This window comes from Erigeron canadensis, chromosome 2 (genome assembly GCF_010389155.1).
Source record: "Erigeron canadensis isolate Cc75 chromosome 2, C_canadensis_v1, whole genome shotgun sequence".
NCBI classification, from domain to species: domain Eukaryota; kingdom Viridiplantae; phylum Streptophyta; class Magnoliopsida; order Asterales; family Asteraceae; genus Erigeron; species Erigeron canadensis.
In genome coordinates, this window is record NC_057762.1 from 43,619,835 (window position 1) to 43,643,614 (window position 23,780).

The 23,780-nt window shown below is 29.8% G+C and overlaps 1 protein-coding gene across 2 annotated transcripts; it reads right to left on the reverse strand.

Moving 5' to 3' along the window:
• Positions 1 to 3,352: 3,352 nt before the first annotated feature.
• Positions 3,353 to 5,949, reverse strand: LOC122588444 (transcription factor bHLH137). Of its 2 annotated transcripts, none has more exons than XM_043760560.1 (8): positions 5,536 to 5,949; positions 5,143 to 5,334; positions 4,977 to 5,042; positions 4,747 to 4,815; positions 4,498 to 4,569; positions 4,144 to 4,353; positions 3,888 to 3,991; positions 3,353 to 3,756 (listed from the first exon to the last, which is right to left on the reverse strand). In XM_043760560.1, exons 1-7 carry the CDS (start codon positions 5,869 to 5,871, stop codon positions 3,896 to 3,898), a joined length of 1,041 nt encoding a protein of 346 aa, XP_043616495.1. In that variant the 5' UTR covers positions 5,872 to 5,949; the 3' UTR covers positions 3,353 to 3,756; positions 3,888 to 3,895. The 2 variants fall into 2 exon arrangements, with proteins under 2 accessions (XP_043616495.1, XP_043616494.1); XM_043760559.1 differs by having other exon boundaries at positions 4,498 to 4,584; positions 5,536 to 5,947.
• Positions 5,950 to 23,780: the final 17,831 nt, after the last annotated feature.

The following is a 23,780-nucleotide window of genomic DNA, read 5'->3' on the forward strand; positions in this document are numbered from 1 at the left end:
CAAATGCGGGCCTTCGCGGAGTTACGTGATAGAAGGACGCACCATCGACTTTGCACTGCCCTAGTGGAACATGTTTGGAACCTCCCAGCAAATTACCATCAACGTTGAAGAAGCTTTATTAATGTTTTTATTATGTCTAGGATCGTAACTTTTTAAATAAATATTGTAATGTGTTTTTTTTATATTTGAACGGTGTTTTTTAAATAAATGTTGTAATGTGTTATTAATAATAAAAGTATTTTATTTGAATGGTGTTTTTTTGGTATAAAGAAAAATAAAAGAAATGATGATGTGGCGAAAAAGTTCTGAAGAAGTTGTCCTTATAGACAGTTAAAGTCCTGAGTAAATTCCAAGATTATGTGATGCTGATGTGACAGTAAAGAAGTTCCAAGAAGTTGCTCCCTATAAGCAGAGACTTAATAATAATAATATTAATATATACTCCTAGGTAGCTAAAGGCCTAAAGCTGTATAATGTAGATAAATAATGAGAAAAAAAGGAGCTGTACGTGTAGATCCAACAACCAACAAATTAAGCTCTTTTAAATATAGAAAAAGTAGAAAGAAATTTAAAAAGAATTTTCGTTTTACATTAGTCGAATAACTATATACGTGGTCGATCTATCGAGTAACATAAGACAGACAACAAGAGTAGATAATGAACAGATGAGTTATGGGTTGTGTTTCATTTAAAGACAAAGTCACTTCAAAATCAATATATAGCTTTATATATAGTTAATTTCAATTCAATGAATTGAAACGAAACCATATATATGTGTACAAATTTTAATTGCTTAGATAAAAAAAAAAAAAAAAAAAAAAAAAAAAAAAAAAAACATTACAAAACTATCATTTGTTTACATTTTTAATTTGGTATTTACATTTTTGAATGATATAAAAAAATTGAAAACAAGTAGTAGGACTAACTTTGTACGACTGCAATTTCATTATATACTAACATTAGGACTAAGTTTGTACTTTTGTAGGCTCGTAGGAGTGTCTAATATATCACTTTTATAAACCATATCGATACTCCTATAGATTGCTACGTACATTTATATTAATGGGTTTGACCAATCAAAGTACGTAAAGCAGTTCTCCAACTTAATTATGTTGTTGACGTGTTGTAAGGTTTGACTAGCATTACCTCCTATATACAGGGCTGTAAACGAACACGAATAAGACCTTGTTTATGTTCGTTCATTTAACTTAACGAATGGTTTACAAACGTATAAACAAACATAATGTTGTGTTTACGAACATAATGGCTTGTTCATGTTTGTTTATGTTCACGAAAACAAACTAATGAACACTAATGAACGAACTACAATGAACAAACATATAGTTATAAGTATTATAGCTTATATTCAAGATTACAAAATATAGTGGCGAAACTTGAACATTTTCTGTGGGGGGTCGAGATCTAAATATTTTTTCCCCTAACACAATTTTTTTTTAAATGGAGGTTGAAACCAAGTATATCAAAATTTTTCTATACGAAAACCATATATCCCCTATATCACAAAAAAAAATAAAATTCGGGGGGTCGAACGCCCCTCCCCGCCCTATATAGTTGCACCCCTAAAAAAATATCCATCGCCTAATCTTTCTTGTTTTTGTGCTTGAACTTTTGGGAATACTAGCGCCTTGCTAGTGATTCTTAGTAATAAATCTATTATGCCGTTAAAAAAAAAAGAAAAAAAGAAGTATAAAACTTGAATTTTGAGTCCAATACAACACTATCATACACTTAATATAAAAATAATTATATTGAATTTTTATCTCAAAATATAGATAGTAAGTATTAAAAATTTAATATATATTTATATATATAATATATATAATATAAAAAAAAATACTTATATTCAAAATATTTTTTAGGTATAGTTGATTAGATATTATTATATGTAAACGAACGAATGTTCATGAATATAAACGAATGAACGTTCATGAACATAAATAAACAAACGAGATCTTTGTTCATGTTCGTTCATTTAACTAAACGAACAAATTTTTGTGTCCATGTTCGAACCTTTAACTAAACGAACGAACATGAACGAACTTCCCGTCAAACTGTTTGTGAAAAGTTCAGTTCGTTTACAACATATAAAACTATTGTATCTTGATAAAACTATTGATTTATACTTATACTAATTAAAACGAGTACAATACTACAATATCTATTACCCTAAGGAAAACTAGAAAATCAAACTGATCGAGGACTAGAAAATTTATGTTCAAAACTACTCGATCGTACGTACCTCCTTTATCTATGTATCCTTGATCCAAGTTTGATCAATATCATCATATCATACATGTCGTTGACAAAGACAAAATGTTGATATATACGAGTAGTTCTAAAAAAATACTGATTGTGACGGGGTTACGGCGACGAAGCTATTGTGTGGACATTCCTCACCAAAAAAACTTACTGCGAAAATATTTGGACTTGTTTAGTGATTTTTCTTGTAGTCTGGATTATATTGATATGTTATAACCCCAAATAAGGCAAACGACTGCCATCTCTAGGTTGCCAAACGCGAAATATATAATCATAGCAAATTAACCAATGGAAACAAATATTTTTCATAAGATTGCTAGTATATTCTGACAAATGAGACCCACAAAAATATGAAAAACATGACACCAAATACAATGAACCAACACGGAAAGGTTACACAAACAGTAAACAACTGTAGCATTAACTCATTCAGTTGTATAATACAAAAATAGAATAATTGATGAATGTATGAAAATATAATTAAATATGGATTTACTATCTTTTAGACCATCTCCATGCCATCTAAACATAACCCTAACAATATTATTTATACTTCTGTATTACTATATAAAAATTATATACCTATATTGAAAAGTTTACAATTTTGAGATATGCGAAATTACCATTTTACCTTTAATTAATTAACTTATACAATCATTTCATAATCTTTTCAAAGATATTCACTATCCTTAAAAATCAAATATCTTTGAATCAATTACCTACACCCCTTGACGCCGACGCCATCACTATCCGTCGACGCCACCACATCGCAACTAATGTCATCACCGCCGCATTGCGTGGGTATCATGTTCGTTCATTAAAAAACTAATTTTTCTCTCTTATATCTGCCCAACCCAACTAAACCCAATTTTTACACTACCATCAACAATCTAACCAAACGATTATTTAAATAACTAAAATAATTCATTTTATATAATATATTAACTGAGTTATAAATTTAAAAATTGAATAAATAAATAAAACTAAAAATACATAAATTTTATATTAAAAATCAACAATCATAATAATAATAATAATAAAGTTTACGGCTATTTTTCTTAACAAATGCCACTTTTCAAAAAGGCACCACCATCATTTATAAAATAATAACAAATAAATATACGAGAATATAATATATTTACTAGTTAAATATTGACCAACTTATAGTCGGTTGTACGAAGGGTGGGTTTTTACATGGGCCCCATCAATTAACACCCACTTTGTCCAACCGACCGGTCCAAAAATAGAACCGATAGGGATGGTCTTACAAACATATATTAAATAGAACTTTCAAGTTGTTAACAGTAATTAATATGTGCTCATAAATCAACAGCTTCATCTTGTTCTTTGGTTCTTGATCAGTCACCTCAACCCTTGATTATGTGTGACATTTTTGGAATATTCACATAGAATTAAAACTACTTTGCGCGCCTAGCCGACGATGATGGGATATATCTCCATGCATAACTTCGTACACTAAATTAAACAAGTTAAAAAGATTACTACTAGGAAATAATTAAGCTTACATAATTTACATTATGCAAATATTGATTTAATTAATTATTTAAATCCATCCATACAAACATATGCGAGTATATTATTGTTACCTTGCAGATTAATGAAAAGAAGTCAAGTTATTGTTAAGACTACTGAAACTATTGTCTAGTTTTAGTCTTTGTTCATCCACATCCCACAACTGTTGTCCATTTCCCTGCAAATAAATAAAAAATTATAAATATTTGGATATATGTTTTTTTTTCTCACTAAAATAATATATTACTAGTATTATTTTACTATATGGGTAAAATACATATAATATAAAATGTTGTTTAATTGTGACCTTTCATTAGTTTGAAAAGATACCTGGGATAGAAGAATATTTGGCATCTGTAGTGAATGTTGAAACAACAGTTGTGAATTATTAGTTACTACTGATGATGGACCATCATTCAACTGTGGCGGATGATGATGATGATGATAGTTATTTGCCGGAGCAAAGGTGGCTGCTCCGCCGTTGTTGGTGCTACATTGTTGTACACTTGGCATAATTGGCAGTGCCATGTTACTCATATTCTGGACATAAAACCATATATATATATGTGCACTTTTCAGTTTGATAGATCTATTCATTCGATCTTTAAATTAATTAATTAAATAAAGATATCAATAATTAAAAACAACATACATACTCGTATTATTCATCAATTAATAATTTACCTCATCAGGTTTAAGCATGAATGCATCAAAATCCACTCCAAAATCATACAACATGGGGTTTACAGAAGCAAGCTTCATGGAAAGAAACTGATATAGCATATTAATTTGTTCCATTTATATATATAGTAGCAAAACTACAAGCTAGGATTTTATTTATTTTTTCTCATTTTTAAATATACTATAAAAACTACAAAAAATAGTATTAAAAAAATATATAGATTCATATTCATATAATATATATATATATACCTCAACTTGATTTTGTAGGGACTGGACATAATTAATAATTTCATCCAACATAAGGGCCTTTCCAGTTACCTGCATATCAATCAATCCCACATGAAATTGTCAGGCCACATATATTAATATATTATAGTTTAGTTAAATTTAAATTATCTTCCATCTAATTAATCTAGCTAGATAAATATATATATTATTTAAAAAAAAAAAAAAAGACAGAAGGAAAGAAAACTGATCACCTTGTCACAACCTGGAACAATGGCTTGCAACAGCTTCATCCTTTCACTTATCTTCTCTCTCCTCACCTGAAAACATAATAAAATGAATTATAATAAGTTTCATGTAATATTTAAATATATACTCAAAGAATTGAAAATGCATGATTAAGAATGGGTGGGCGGGTACCCTTTCAGCAAGACTATGGCTATCAGTGGCTTGGCCTCTTCTTGCTCTAACATGAATGTACCCGCCTTCTGCTTCTTGATGACCTTCTAATTCTTCATGAGACGATGATCCTTTCTTTGTCTTTTTCTTTTTCTCTTCTTCTTGATTATAATTATTGCTTTTCTTTGGCTTCTTCATTTTGTTGCTTGTATCCTGAATAATTCATTACATCAATATATATGCATGCATTAATTATTACCATATAAAATTACTAATTATCCATATATATACATACACATAAAAATATATTACGAAGCTAATTAACTAGCTAGTACTAGTTGGTTGCCAGTGTAATTAACTCTTTAATTAGAAGAAATGAAAAATAACCAATAAGTTAGTGATGAATTGAATTACTTTGGATTGTGCATGGTTCAAATTAGATGACATTAACACAGCTTGTTTATCTTTATTCCGTTTCTTGGCCAATAATAACTGATGATCATTACTATTGCCACAATCATCAACAACCATTGACATTGAAGATTCTGGGCTTTGTAGCTTGTTTGCTAATAAAACATTATTATTATAATGATGACCATATAAATGATCATTAGCAGCAGCAGGTTGATACAACTGATGAGGAAAACCTCTAGTGGTGGTGGTGGTGGAAGGGTTTGGAAAGAAAATTGTTTGATCAAGAGTAGTGTTATTATAAGACTGTGGTTGTTGTTGTTGGTAAAAAGCTTCCATTTTTGAAACTGAAAGATATAAAGATTTGATGATGATTACAAGAATGGAAATTAAGAGAATGTGGGTCTATATATATATGATGATCTTCAAGTCCAGGTATATATAAACACGAGGAAAGAGAGAATAATTGAATGAAAAATAAATTTAATTGATATGTGCCAAAAAGTTTCCCAATTGAATGAAAAATAAAAAAGAAACACTATATATTGGTCATCTCACACTATACCCGCGTAATGCGGCGATTATTGGTATTGGCGGCGTCATCGAGTATTGTAGGTTAATGAAACTAAAATGATCAATCAACTTAATTAATATGCCTAAAAAACAACCTAAAACCTTAAGAATTTAACATGTAGATTGCATTAAGCTAGTCTCTTTCTTAACCTTATCATTTGATTCTTCCATCTGTCACCATCTTATAATTAGGCGATTTTTTAGGCACATTAGTTAAGTAGATTTATCAGTATCCTTAATGATATATATATGATCATCTTCAAGTCCAGGTACATATAAACACGAGGAAAAAGAAAATAATTGAATGAAAAATAAATTTAATTGACATGTGCCAAAAAGTTTCCCAATTGAATGAAAAATAAAAAAGAAAAACTATATATTAATCATCTCACGATATCCGCGTAATGCGGCGATTATTAGTATCGACGTCGTCGTCGAGTATTGTAGGTTAATGAAAGTAAAATGATCAATCAACCTAACTAATATGCCTAAAAAACAACCTAAAACCTTAAGAATTTAACATGTAGATTGCATTAAGCTAGTCTCTTTCCTAATGTTATCATTTGATTCTTCCATATGTCACCATCTTATAATTAGACGATTTTTTAGGCACATTAGTTAAGTACATTTATCAATATCCTTAATGTAAATACAGTTTATGTAAATGTTGTAGTAAAAAAAATTTTACAAGAGAAGTGCTTAGGGTGTAAATTAGTAAAACAAACGTTTAGGGTGTAAATTATTTCATTTAAGACAATTTAAGTAATTTTTTATAAGTTTTTCTTATAAAAAGTTCATATATTAATAGCATGCAATTAAATTGAGTCACTTTAATGTCTAAATTTTTTGTATAACTATTCCCAAAAAGATAATAAAGTGTTTAAATTTGTATAAAATGATTAATATGATCGTTGTTATTTTTATCGTGTACATGTTTTACAGGGTTATGATTATTTGAAAACTAAAATTTACGTGAAAACTAGAAAATTGGTCAAACCATATTGTGATCTGAACTTAACATAATGTATTTTAAGTTTCAAATCACAATATGTTTGACCCATTTTCTAGTTTTCACGCGCTATCGAAGACACACTGTGATTTGAAACTTAGCATAATATGTTTTTAGAAAACACATTGTGTTAGGTTTAGATCGCAATGTGTTTTGGTCCGTTTTTTTAATGTTGACAAAAATTTTAGTTTTTAAATAAATATTTCTCATATTTTACAACATGTTACCGCATATCCTTTTGTCTCATCTCTAATGGGTATCCGTATTCTCAATTTCCATATGATCAAACAAACCGATAAATATAAACGAAGGTTGTTATTTTAGATCTATAAAATAATAATAATGTACAGTAAACACAATGTTACATATAGTTGTTTGAAAGTTCTTTTTAAGGAACAACAATCATATATACAATATTTTATTGGCTTATTCTTAGGCATATGTTTAGCAAAAATTACGACTACAATTATATTTAAGGTTTTGCTAAACGAAACCCTAAGGGCTTTCGTTAAAGTACATTTATTAGTTGTACACTTACCATAAAATTCAGGAGATATGTTTTTAATATGAAAATGTACAATCTTTTTATGACGTTAAATGAAGCCCTGAGAGCTTTGTTTAGCATTTCACTTATATTTAACCTCCAAATATCACTATTAGAGTACTCACAATGCCTTTATTGTTCACTCATTGTCGGCTCGTTATTGCTCTGATAATGAGTCAGCACCACTCCAAATATCATTATATAAGTGTTTAATAACACATTAATTTGCCAAAACTGCCAAAATTACATTTTTAAATTTATGTATCCATTTTGATAAATATGCATCCAAGATGGATATACAAAACAAAAAACATGATTTTTCTGATTTTGATGGATCAATGTCTTGTTAAACATTAATATACTGATAATATACAAAACATACATTTCATTTTATGAACTTTTAATGTATTAAAATGAGCTTTTAAATGTTTTACCATGTTTTTATTATAAGGATGGATGTATTAGATAGATTGACTAATAAATATAGATATCGAATTAGATAATAACAAAAACAAGGATGTGAATTAGTTGCGATGGATGATGCAACGAGCCATATATAATTTGAAATTAAAAACGTCTGAACTAGGGGAACTTATGAGCATTTTTACTCATAAAAGCATATTATTGATCGTCCCCTACCCGGCCGGCCCTTTAATCAACCTTCTAATAAAGGAAAGTGAATACGTTATTGAATTCACCTTTATTTGATTAGATTTATCGCAATTATAACTAGTTGATACGAATCTTGTGCGAGCCATTGTGTTCAGTTTGATTCCCTATGTGTGCAGGGATCATATGGCCAACTTTAATGTAAAGAAACCATTTGTTTTGTTCACAAGTGTACTACTACTATACGGGATTCTATGGATAATGTAGCCTATGTGTTTTTTATATTTCCTTCTTGGCCTAACAATTTATGATGCTCCCAAAGTGCAGCTTGCTTTTGTTTCGTGTTTGATAGACGAATAATACAGCTAAATTTTGTTCGAACATTCAGTCGGGACACTACATTAGCGAAACCTCATCATATAATGGTAAAACTTTGCATGTACCCCAGACAACAAGATGTTAACTATAGGCTGTTACAAGTATTCAGAGGAAAAACCCCAAGACTTTTCATCCCTAAAAATCGAACTCAAAACATTGGGTAAAACCTGAAAGTATCTCTGACCAGTTGAACTAATTATCATGGACAATAATACAGCTAACAAACCTTGGTCCTTTTAACACATAGGAGTAATAAATTACAATAATAAGCTATCAAGAAGCTGGAAATTACGAAGGTCTGTGACATGTTAGAAGAAATCTCGAAACTAATTGTAACATTTAATACCTTGACGAGTCTGGTAGATCCGACATTATTTTAGCTTTAAGTTTCGTTTCAAACCAAAATATATATGAGGATCGGAAATATGTGATTGCCATGTACACTTAAATATAAAACATCTCACGTCATAATACTTTAATCCATAAAAAAAACATATATGAAAATAAATAATTGGGTTTTCATAATTTTTTTTTTATGAATTAAAATATTAAAATATGAGGGTAACTATACCCAAATATCCATATAATCTTTATCGTTATATGTACTCCGTACTAGTCCTAATACTCGTACGATGTATGGTAACTATATAGATTGTATCATAAATAAATTTGAATATGTCATATACATGATTCGTGAGTATGAAATAGATTGTTGTTAAAGTAAATTGATAATCGAAGCTAATTTATAATAAACAGTAATGATAAATATAATATATGTGTAGTTAGAATTTTAGATTTTCCTTAAATTTTTAAAACCAGATCAAAATCAGAACTTGTAAGTATAGCGGATGATGACAAATAGCCTTGTGATTTCGGATCGTAAACTCAAATTTTTGAAGTTAATAACTTGTTTTTATAATTAATATAAGTAATAGGAGTTGAAGAATTGAGAAAAAAAAAGAGAATATATTAATGAGAAAACGGTTAATCAAATAAGGTTATAATTTTTATTAATAAGTCAGGAGTTAGAGTTTAATTCTAAGCCTAATAAGTAAAATTGAATTTATATACAATTAAAACACTAATTTAACAATAAATATAAATTAAAAGAACATGTGTCGTTCAAGTATTACATCACGTGTCGCTTGAAAAACATGTCAATCATGTTTTAGTTTATCTGTAGATATTGTTAGTAAAGGCTGTAATACAAATAAAAGTAACAAGAAATTTCTTTGAGATTAAGGGGTGGGGGTATGCAGGGCGAAGTATTGTTCGTAAAGAGATATTAATGGGCTTAATTATCCTTAAAATTTATCAGAAAGCATTTTTGGACCAGCCGTGTATCCTACAGAACTAAAAGTAGTTTGAAGCCTTGAACCACCACATATCCACTTGCCCAGCCCAATTAAATAGAGTATCTTTCATATAGTACGATCAAATATCTTCTTTTTTTTCCCTTCTATTTTGGTGAGCAAGTTTTTTATTGGAACCTGAATTTAGCATATAGAGTTTTTATAATTAATTGTTTGACATACATATCAAACTAGATTTTAATTCCGCTTAACATGCGGACAAACAAATATAATAAATACCATATTAAATTTTTATAAATCACAATTTAAAAACATGAAAAATAATAATGACAGTCCTAAGGGTTGTCACTAACAACATATTACATGCTTAAAAACTTGTACATTATATATTAAAAACCGACCCCTGATTTTTCTAACAGCAAGTACAAGTTTTAATGCACCCAATTAGTTTTTACTGACAACCCTAGGGGCTGTCACTAACAAAACCCAAAAAACATAAATAAAAGATGTTAAAAATTATGATTTTGATTTTTACAATGTTTTATTTATTTATTATCTTGGGGATCATATGCATATCGGTAATATCTTTGATTATTATAAGATACTAACAATGTAAACTAAATACTTTAATTGATATTTATTACGTTATATGATCAAATCTTTTATATATATCTAACTAAGAGAGGATATATTTTTTCCTACGTGACACTTTTCTTTTCGTGCTCACTAGGCTTTTTGCTTACGTGTTATTTTCTTATAATTTTAATGGTTTTTAGATATATTGACATTTAAATATATATATTTTTTAATGTTCGTGTGGCACTTCATTTGCCACGTCATTATTCGCCTACGTGGACAGTTGTTTTTTTTTTAAATCAATTTTGAATAGCAAATAAAAAAGTCAAATATAAGATTAGAACTCATGACCTCTAACTTTTAATATTATACACAAACCACTTGATCTAACTTAATTTTTGTTTATATTTTGCAAACTACGATAGATATTCATTGAATGTTAAAACTAATTAAAAGACATTAATAATATATTATCGATCTTTGTAACTTATTTCTTTCTATTTTCCTTTGTATTTAATTATCTTTATACGTGTAATATAATTTACTTTAATATAATATAAAACCAGATTATATTGATAATTACATCTAATATTTTACTAACCGATAATATTATCAATGTTAGATTAGATATTTACTTTATCAATTTCAAACATATATCTTTGATATTTAAATCTATATTTGTAACTTATCTCTATATAACTAAGGTTCCGTATTTTGATAATATATGAGCGAAAAGATGTTTATACATGCTTTAGTAGATCGCGTTTTTTTTATTAATTCAATGATAATTATCATTGTTTTAAATGAGATTGTTTATTATAATATATTTAATATATGTAGATCATAGAAAAAGAATTTTATGATTTATAGATTTTTACATTTTATTAGTCATGCTTTAAAATATTTGATAGTATATACGAATATTATATATTTATAGATTATAATTTTATTATTTGCATCAGTTGTAAATTGACTATTTTTTATATTATCATAAACTATGAATAATAATGTAATTTTCAGTTGATTTTTAGTTTACGTTATCAGTCAGTCCCGCACAACGTACGCGTTTAATCTAGTATATATATAAAGTGATAATTTGATACAACGTACGACATAGAACAAAAATTTTTATTATAAAGAAACAAGGTTTAAAAACAAGCATTGGACATCAGATCAACTTTTCAATTCTAATGTATCAAAAACCTTTACGGAGATAAATATTTCTAGTATATCTCAATTATTATCTTTAATATATATTAAAACAAACCCTTAATTCTGAATTGAAAATGCACGAGCCATTGATTGAATTGTAACTTTTATTTCTCTTTATTAGATTCTTTTGACGACATTATCATAACTAAAGAACTGGTCAATAACATTTTTAGTCCCCATACTTATTTTTATACGAATAAGTCATTTAATTTAATTTATCTTAATTTAGTAAATGACTTAATTGAATACCATTCAATAACTTTATTAACCAAAAATTTATAATAATGGTACTTTTTATTCTTTAATGTTATAACTTTTTAAAAAATCATTTATTTATTTATATAGTATACTAGAGTGAAGACTCGTGCGATGCACGGTTTGAATTTTATATTGTTGTCAAACGCTATATTAACGAACGTTGTTTCATCTTATAAACACAAATATAAAACTTAAATGGACAGCACTATTAAATCGAAACTTTAAAGAACTTTTAACCAATCAAAGCACAAATCATAATTTAAAGCAACCCAAACTAAACAAAAAGAATCATGAAAAACCAATATTACTATGTTTAGAATCACACATCGTATGTTGCAAAAAGTTAGTTAACATCACACACAATTATATATTTTTCACATACGGCTCACACCAATGTTCTTGATGCAATCCTCATCTACGTGTTTTGTGCGAATCAGTGCTTCGATAACAAGACAAATCAGGCGAAGTATCATGTGTACAACCAAAGATATACGTTACAATGAACCAATAAACATGCCAGTCGTGAAACCTATGTCTCGAACTGATCCAGGGACTTGCCCTTCTATTGAACAATTTTTTTCACAATTTCATCAAACATGACCACATCACCACAATGGTTCACATGGTCTCATCAGTCACATAAAGTTGCACCCTTAACCTGCTTAACATAATACCACATAGGGAACAGTAGACACCCGCGTGTAAACAAAGATATAACAACGGATTACGGTAACAATGTAAAACAATAAGCATGTATGGCAAATCCTAAACTTTGTTAAAGATAGTCTACTTCCGCATTGCAACCCTTGCATTTGAAGAAATACCCTTGCAACACTTGCCGCTCGTGCACATAAAGAAATACCACTTATGTTTGATTCATGGACAACTGTTTGTAACTTCAACACCATCTATGTTTTTTGGTATATATAGTCTATTGTCAACAAAAAAAAATGAATGTATCTAATGCAACGACAAAAAGCATTATAATGCCTTTCTCTTCCTCTAACTTCTTTTCTGGTTGTCACCTATACATTCCAACGTTAGAGATAGCGAGGTTAGAGCATGCACCAAGAAGTAATAATTATTCCAACTACATAGGCCAACTTAAAAAGATATAATCCCGATAGTGATTACAAAACTATACAATTTAGCTTGCTACCCAACCCATCCAATATTCCTCCTCCATAACAAACTCTCATGAACCTTGAGGCATCCAAGTAGCTCACACAAAATCTCTTTTTCTATGATTTCTAAAAGCTGCATTAACCCCCAACAATCCTTAGTTTGGGACCATTTTTTACATCTTATTGTTTGTAACAATAACTTTCTATAAATATTCAGATTATCATTGTTAAAGTATTGTTGAATCAACGTATTTTTGTTTATAAAGAAACTATAAAGAATACAAAAAAAAAGTTTGTGGTGTGTATAGATTGCACATCACATATGCAGTGAGATAATGAGATATGAACTTACGCTTATGTGACAATCACGAAATGTATTACTGTTTTTGAACATACCGACTCTCTTTACCTCTGACCTTGACTGAAACAATCGATGGCTTAACAGCTTGTTAATCTCCAAGGAAATTCTGCAAGTCAGTTGATATTATGTCGACTTCCCACCAAAAGAATTGCCAATCTCTACATTACGCTAGCAAAACAAAGTAGAATTTAGATCATGAAAGAAGGTTGATCATCACATATGTGGTGAGATAATATAGGATATTAACTTACGGTTATGCCTTGACCAGGGGATGTAACAGTGTTTTCGACTTTACCCGACTCCGTTGACCTGTCGGTTTTGCCACCTCTGATCTTGAACGAAACAATATATCGCTAATTGCTTTCCCTTTTTATTTACAAAATAATCTTTAACTTACAGTTCCATCATAAGTACCTAACCAAATTTCTAGAGAAATCAGCACATGTAACATAGCTTGTTTACATTTATGGTCCTTCAGCTATCTCTTTATGATAATTTTTCAGTCATTTACTGCTCTTTTATGCATAATTTTTGTATGTTATTATACGAAGATTTGCATTTGCAACTTCTAATATTAAAACTTAAAGCTGAAACTTATAAAAAACAATTAGTATTATTGTTTACCTGCACTTCTGAATTGATGAAACCACTTAGAGGCCAATTAGTAAAGCACAACTACGCATTGATGCCCCACCCTTTGGGTATTGTTATATATATATATATATATATATTGATGGAAATGGTGTCGTTCGTACTCAGTCCACCGCACCCTAAACGGTTTAAAATCAAACTACAATTACCAGATAGTCAAAGAAAGGGGCTGTCTTGGAACTGTTAAAACTATTGGTGCCAATATGATCACAGCAGTGAATTTATTCGCTTATGATTTCCAGTATCGTCAATGCATCACAACTTGGAAAACTTGTCAATATTATCATCAAATCATAAAATACAATTATATTCAATCCTAACACACAACTAAATTACAGTACTCCCTTATAAGAACAATACAAAAAAGGGCATTTTCTGATATAGTGTCTCAGTCCGGCCCCATTTTTATCCGCTACCCAACACGACCCAAACTCTCCCATTTTACAGCCTCTAACTTAAACAGTTAGCAATATAAACACATTCAACTCGTTGCCCACCCGACGCGATTCACACACTTTACAGCCTCAAACCAAAACATAAGTAATAATGCAACCGTTTAAATCCATTGACCTATAGAACCAACTTGCCCATCTTACAACCTCTAGACTAAATATCAAAAAAATAAATATAAATGAACCCATTTCAACCCATTGACCAAACTCAACCCAAAAATTTCCTAATTTACCACCTCTAACCTATACTTTATTTGAAAACGGAAAACCTGGATATTAAAAACGTGTTGATTATTATTTTCATTAGAAGTCAACCAATGATATATATCCAACACGTGTTGATCATTTTCTTCCTTTAAATTATTTATCCCTTTCAATGGGAAACAAAAGCTTCGATTGGAGTTGAAACCTGTTGCACGATCAGATAAATAAATTAGAGTTATAGCTAATTAAACGATAACTGAAGACAATAAGATTCCTCGAGCCAATTTGTTTTGTAATGAAAAGGATAACGTGAAAAAAGAGATATATAGAGGAGTGGATGATAGTTTCTAAATACCTATCATCTTGAATTGAAGTTAATGCTTTTACATCCTCAAACACTCTCTATACCCTGAAATAAGAATATCGGTTAAAGACAAACAAATATACAAATGCATATAAATCATTATCAAAGAATATGACTAACATAATACCAAGAATTCAGAAACCACTCTTCTAGGCATTTCATCAAACTCTTAAAGTGTAACCTTATAATATGGCACAACAAAAGCATTAAAAAAAAAACTCACAATTTTTAAGTACCTAAATTAGAAAAGAAGAGATGAAATAGAAACAGAGGAGTTTCAATCCAAAATTTTCATTCATTTTTCAATTTATAATAAATCAAAAAAATGGTCAAAACCAAAAACTAATGGTCATAAACCGTATCTGTTCTTCATCTTATAGAGATGGATTGAAAAAACTGGTATGATAATTTTTGAAGAAATTTTTGCGTAATAATGATGGGAAATTGAATGGGTTAGTATGAGGGGCATCAACAATTATTATTTGTTTGTATTTTTCAATTACGTAAGTGAAAGGGTGGAGGCTGGGTTTATTTTTATAAAACCGATTGGAATCTTTTAGGTTGGGCTGATGAATTATAAGGGATATCAAAAGGTTACAGTTAGTGACTTAAATCATTTACTTGTACTATTATTGTTATACTAATACCAAATTACCAATATCAAAATGGTTAAATTATAGATTATTAATCCTTAATACTCCTTCATATATATATAATTAAGTACTTAACTAACCTCATTTAGTACCCCAATGAATGAAGTGCCAAAAAACGATCAGCCCTTCAACTTTATATTATAATAGATATTATATTTTCATGTATACAAAGTGTTAGGTCCAGTTTTGCTGAAAACTGGATCTCTCCAGTTACATCTGGAGAGCATGAAGAATTGTCCGAAATATTTGAAGTCCAGTTGCAATTACAGTTTATGCAACTGACGACTTCCTCCAGTTGAGATCTGAAGAACAACAATCTGAAGACATTCCAGTTGAAGTCGAAGACAACAAGTGGAAGAAAGAGAAAGGCAATGGCAGCGAAGCCAGTTGACTTTCTACCAGATTAATCAACTGGAGATCCTTCAGTGTAAATGCCTTTACAAAGCTTTACACTGACTACGAGGAGGACCTTTTTACACTACATCCTTTTACCCGGATAATAATCTTGTCTGTGGATAAAAGTGCAAAGATGTAGAGTGGTTGAATAAATAACCTTTTGTCTTACTTTATTTAGCACACACACAAAAAATTATTTACTAATACTTTTGTGTGCTGTCAAACATATTTGTACGTCGAAGTTGAGATCCCAATGCTCAACCTTCGACTATAAATAGAGGTCCTTGCCCAAACATTTCAATAACTTTGCAAACACACACATTCTGCAATATTGTTGGTGAACTTGTGCAATATTCTCTCAATCGCAAAAAGGAACATTTCACAACTCTAAGTGTTTCGATTGTTAAGAGAATTTCCAAGTATAGATCAATTGTATTTCATAGGTTGTTAGGATATTTACATTCATGTATTATCTTGGTTCCGCAACAACCTTGTATTTTATTTAACAATAAATAAATAAAATACACTTGAAAATTACATATTGTCTCACCAATTTACTTTAATAACTTTACACTATTGCATTGTATTTACTTATTCGACTTGTCACCTTAATAAGTATAACTCTAGTTAACCTGGTACATTGTTCACTCTAAACTGGTCACATCCAGATTAAGCGAAAGTGTTGCAAAGTACACTCACCATTGACATAGAGGTGTCTTCAGCACTCATCTATTCGTAATTGGGATTTACACAAAGTTTTATATATTATATATTTGTATTTCATGAAACTCATATTTGACAAAATTTCAATTTTACATGGGTTGATAAATTGAATATGATATTTAAGTTTATTTGATATATTTACCATATGTTTATTTATTTTTGATAATCTATACCATTTACTTCACTAACTATATTTTGGTAAAGAATCTTAGTTGTATGATTTTTTATTTTATTTATTTTTTTACTTTTTTTAGTGTTTAAAACATTAAAATTTAATATTGTTATGACAAATTTCAATTACATTGTCTTTCCACTAATAAAGTTTTATATCAACGACACTACAAATATTTTTCAAAAATCTTTATATTACATGGTTTTTTGATGTGATTGTTTAATACATGGATTAAAATAACATCTTTGGTACCCTTATAAGAGCAGAGGTATTGTCACAACTTAGTGTTAATAAAAATATCTCTTTCATATTTCATGTATATTATAATTGTGGTTCAAAGATTTGTAAATATCTATTTAGATGTTAATAGTTTCAGATTTTAAAAGTTTTTTAATGAAAAAAATATACAAATCTCGCGTGTTACGCTGGTAATAAGCTAATATTATACTATTTCTTAAGGTGTTATGTAAACATCGAAATCATCAAATACAATATGTTGATATAAGAATTTCTCCAAAATGTATCAATGTACTGTCTTGGTACCCATAGTACGTACCGCATATAACTCATGTTGATGACTCACCATTCTCACCAATGGATCATAAGATATAGTTTCTCCATTCGTTTTTTGATAAAATTTGAACCTGTGATTTACAACTTTCATATATGGGCTCATGTGGTCACATGATGTCGGTACCAGTTGATTTATCATCGATTGGTTACTTGTAAGCATGTACTAACATGTACAAATCGAAAACATATGTAACTAAACCTAAACTTGAAATCTAAAAAAAACTTGCGTGATCATATGCACAATCCTACTATTTATGGGTGAGCGAAAACGGAACCGAAAAACTAAAAACCGGAAGAAACAGATAAAACCGAACCGGAAAAATCAAAAACCGAATATAACTGGTTTTCGTTTTTTGAAAAACGAATGGATCGGTTCGGGTTTCGGTTTTATATGCCAAAACCAATCAAAAACCGAAACATATATATTAATATATTAAAACTTTTTATTTTTTTAGTGTACAAATCTATATAAATTGTATGTTTTAAATGATAACTATAAAATCAATTCGTTTTATAAACGTTATACCATTGAACACCTAAAAAATATATCTAGTTAATAAAAAGAATCTCTATATTTTACTTTCTATATCATATTTTTTCTTAATAATTGAAAGTTAAATTTATAACATAATAAACAAAAAACGTAAAAAAATTAATTTAAAATAACCGAAACAAAAAACGGAATCGATCTAAACCGAACCGAAAAAATGACAAACCGAACCAACAAAAACCGGCTCTAATGGTTTTGGTTTTCTAAAAAACCGAATGGATCGATTCGGGTTTTTATTTTAGGCAAAACTGATCCAAATCGACACATACTCACCCCTACTATTGTGTATGCAACTGTGTTATTAGAAATAAATAAATTTTTTATGTTTAGATATCTGATCTTCGTTTCATTTTGTTTCAAGCTTGTAGTTGATTTTTTAAGCATATTTTCATCTTTATTTTTATACAATACATGTTCCCTCTCTCCATCCTAAAGACAACGAATAGAAATATATCAAATATATCCACAATAGTATATTTATGATATTTTTAATGAAATTAGTTGATACATTTTATCATATAACCAATAAAGCAATTACATTTTCGCCTTTTACATCAATTATCCACGTTACTCGTTGGAGCCACCATCATCACCTGTCTCCGTCACTACTACAAATTGCTCCCAACGTCGCACTGGATAGACTTTAATCTAATATCTATATCTATATCTAAATTTATACTTTTTTATAAAATAAACTCTTTCTCCTTCTTAATTTTAACAACCTGAAATGACATATTTACCCTCCATCTTAATACATCCTTAATTATATTTTATAGACTGTGACTAAAATGCCCTTAAAAAAATTCAACTTCTATCTCTTTCTCACGCGAAAACACATAGCAAAAAACCCGAACTCCAAAATCCGTCCCCCTCCTCCCCCTTTTCATATCAAATCTCCAATCGCAATGAAATTACTTTATATTAATAACCACACTATCATCGTTGCCGCTACCAAGGCCGATCCTGAGTATTTTGATGCTCAGGGCTACACGTTTTAAAAACGCCCCTACTTATTACTTATCTTTACCTACTAAGTAAACCTCATTAGTTTTTTCGTGCATATCTTATAATATACTTTATTGGTTAGCTTTTGTGATGCAAAATTTTGCTAGAGAGAAATGACTTTGGTCACGTTTGTTGTTTAGTCGTATTGATTAATTAATCAATATTAAATAGTGTTCGCAATACGGGTATTTCACAACAGTAAATCCAGTGCTCAAATAATAAGAGTACTAATAATTCCTCAAATATAAAAGAGAAAGGGGGTTAAATTAAAAGTCTACATTATTAAGGGGTGGAAGAAAATTATATATAGGCAGTATCTTGCTTTCCACTAAGACGGAAAAGAATATTTTATCATTATGTGATTTTTTACCTCTCTTTTCTTATCTTGAGAGATACTCCGATTTCCAGAAAAAAAACACTTAAAAGCTGCAACTCATCTTCTTGAAACCACTTTTTTTAGAAAACACTGCACATACACGTACGAAATGATGCTGGCGATAAATTCTATAGCGACATACATATAACCAAAACTTCTATAAACTAATCACTCCAATATAATATAGACTACAAATTGTCTGTCCCTCATCAAGGTGTTGCTCAGGGTTCCCTGACTGTCCGTATGCAGGGCCGACCCTGACAGCTACTGCCGATGTATTGTGCGGACACCAATTTAGTTTACATACATATAGAATCAATAATATTTAACATATTATTATTACATCGGACTTTATTAGTTGTTATTACTAAAATTAAAGTATATGTATTAATAATGTGTTAGAAAAGTGTATGCACCAACAAAATATTATTGGGAAGTGTGTATATATAATTGGGAAATTGACAAGACAAGAGTGAGTCAGATCTTGATGTATGTGGGCGATATATGTTTATGATCACTATTTAAACACTGTTTTTTTAAACATACGATACCTTAATCTGATCGATGAGTGTTGCTCTTACATATATATATATATATATATATAACTAGTATGATTCGTGCACATGAATATAGATTGTAAGCACAATGTGTTGGCAAATAGCCTTGTGATTTGTGATCGTAAACTTAAATTTTTAAAGTCTTTATATTAATAATTTATTATAATAATTAATATAAATAATATGAGTTGAAGAATTGAAAAAAAAAAAAAAGACAATTTATCAATGAGAAAAACGATCAATCAAATAAGGTTATAATGTCTTTTGTATTAATAAGTCAAAAGTTAGAGTTTGATTCCAAGTCTAATAAGGAAATTGAATTTATTTTCAACTAAAAAAACTAAATTAACAAAATAAATAAATTAAAAGGACATGTATTAATAAAGTATTACGCCATAGGTCAACTAAAGAATATGTCAATCATGTTTTAATTTATTGATAAATTATGTACGCTATTTTATGTATTGGTCCATCCACAAACACCTTTTCGTTTGTTCATGTAATTAACTATGTTAGGTGGCTCCTTATTCAATTACGTAGAATAATATATTTCTATGGTCCCCAATAATTTCTCGAGTCCATGCATGCTCATGTTAATTATCACACATTTGTAGTGCCATAACATGAATATCTACCAATATACTAAAACATGATTGATATTTTTTTAAAATGACATATGGCGTAATCTTTTAGCGATATGTATCAAGTTTTAGAATTTTAATTTAAATAAACTACTTTAATTTTAAAAAAATAAATAATAATAGTTATAGTGATTACTTCGTATATATCTATTTGTTGGAATCAATATTCAACTAAAATTCTGAAGTTTGTTTTATACAATTACCTAAGTAGTATATAAGATAGTTTAATTAAGTTTGAGTTGTTTTTAGTATTCATATTATCATCAACAATGGAAAACAATGCAGCTAAGTCATTCGTCCATAGATATATATACTTTTACGTCATTTTAATTATTTTAGATGACTCAAAAGAATCTACCAATAAACTATAACAAGATTGAGATGTTCTTGAAACGAAATGGCGTAATCATTGATCGTCACGTGTACTTTTAATTTATTTATTTTATTAAATAAGTTTTTTTAAGTGTATATAAATTCAATTTCCTTGTTATATTTAGAATTAAACTCTAACTCTTGACTTATAGATTCAAAACACATTATAACCTTATTTAGTTGATTTTTTTCCTGATTAATAAAATTGTTTTTGTAATATCCCGAACTTTTTGATTAACGATTGACTTGAGTCGTTAAGTCAACACCATATTAATCCAGACGATGTGATGCTCACGTATGATTAATATGCTATGTGTGTAAGGTTTTAAAGCCTTAATGATTCATGTGTTAATGTGTCTATAGGTATATTTTTATGTCTTTGGAGGTGCTTGAAGTGTTTAATGAGTTGTAAGTATTCCCTGTAGGTGTTTTGAGCTTATTATGAGTCGTTTGGAAGTTTAGGGATCAGTTTTGACATAGGGCTAATCTAAAAAATGGGTTAAGGGGTAATTAACCTGTCATTAGACTAAAATCACAGAGATTATACTTGTTCTTAAAGCCCTAGCCGCCCCCCTTTAGCCCCATAGCATTCTCTTGATTGATTTCATCGTTTATTGGTGATTTGAAAAGGTTTTAATCCACAGCTTGCATCCTTATTGTAATCTCCAGTTATAATAACATTGATTTCATGTCCTTTCAGTCCCTTGATTCGATTCATAACTGATCTAGGTCTTTAGAGGGTTGATTGGAGTCAAAACCGTGAGTTTTAATCGATTCGGTAACCTAAAACGATTGTTGTTGTGTTGCAAATCAATTAGATGTTAAGGGTTGTTTTCATGACATCATTAGAGTCTTAAAATGATGAATTTTGAGGGTTAAAAGTCATTCATAAGGTTTGGGGTCGTTTGGGGTGTGTTTGGTTAAGTTTTGGAGGTTTAACAATGAGGTTTGTGCAGAATCGGGGCTAGCTGCGGCGCAACTAGAATACAGTGACACATAGCTGCGACGCAATAGCGACGGAATTTTCAAATGGCCATAACTTTTGAACCGTAACTCCGTTTTTAACAAATAAGTTATCCACGAAATCGTGAGAGAGTCTACTTTCTAATGGTAATGTTTTTAAAAGATGATTGTGATGTCAAGTTTCCAGAAAGGTTAATTTAGTGAGTGGAATGTCGAGTTTCATCGAGTTATGTAAGCTCTAATGTATTAATCGAATGTCCGATGCATCAAGCCTTGTCATGGGTCTTGTTTATTGATATTTAGGCTTGATTCCTGATCATAAGTAAGTGAGTACTTGTTTAGCTCATTATGTCATTTAATGATTATAGGTAGTTGGAAATACTTGCAAAGCTCGGTAACTTACGTTATCTTTTTGTGCTCTTCTACGAGGTAAGATACACTACTTTGACACGCCGAGGGTTCAACAAAATATAGTTTTCATATAATAACTTCCCCAAATGGTATCTTGTTGCTTATGGGTATTCAGGATTATACGGGAGGTGATATGGGCTATGTAGATGCTTATTGAAGCCTGAAATGCTACCCCAATGATATGTACTGATATGAGATGCTATGTATGCTTAATAGATAATATGATATGAAATGATATATGATATGATATGATAGATGATTTGCAACGATATATGACATGAGATGATAGAAGATACGAAATGATATATACATGTTATGATACGAAAGATGATATGAAATGATGTACGATCTGAGATGATAAATGATATGAAATGTTGTAATGATATACGATATGCAATAATATATGATGATGTACGTGATGTAACAATGTATGCGATGTAATGATATGCTACGAAATGCTCTGTAATGTCTTGAGATGAATTGAAATGGGTTATATGTTTATGATGTGTATAATGTGCATGACTACATGGCTTGTTTATCTAGTTCACTAGACTTATTAAGTTTCCATGACACGTGCACGTTTATATGTGATGATGTTTAGGTAACGTGGACACCTAAACTATATGTGATGTAAACCGAGCTCGTATTTGATATGAAAGTGTTAAGCTTAACCCGTACTTGTCCTTGTCCGGCGAGTGCGTATATGGTTGCTTGGGTGGCTCTTTGCAACACAATTACGTGGTCTGAGTATCTCCGGGTGGCGTGATTAACCACCATTGTCTTTGAACATACGGACTACTCCAGGATTGGCTTGTCATTCCTTAACGACACTGATGGACCGCTGAAAAGCTTATCCATCCAGTCGGGTGTGAGGTTCCCTGTTAGGTCTTATGACCGCCTACACATAAACTGACACCTTATATGTGATGAGTGACCTATGTCACACCTAATGTAAGTGACTTATGTCACACTATACGATGATGCTTATATGATATATATGAAGTAAAAGATGACTAGGCACATCTAGGGTGATTCAACCTATTATGATGATGTTTGATGCGATGATATGTTATGGATGATGTGATGCATTGATGTGATATGTGCCTTAACGATTTAATATGACTTTTATATAATGTTTAAATGGACAAATGTTTTATTAATAAGGTGTTATCTTACTTAGCTAATTCGTTATCTAACACTTGCTCTTTTAAAATGTGTTGTTCCCTCA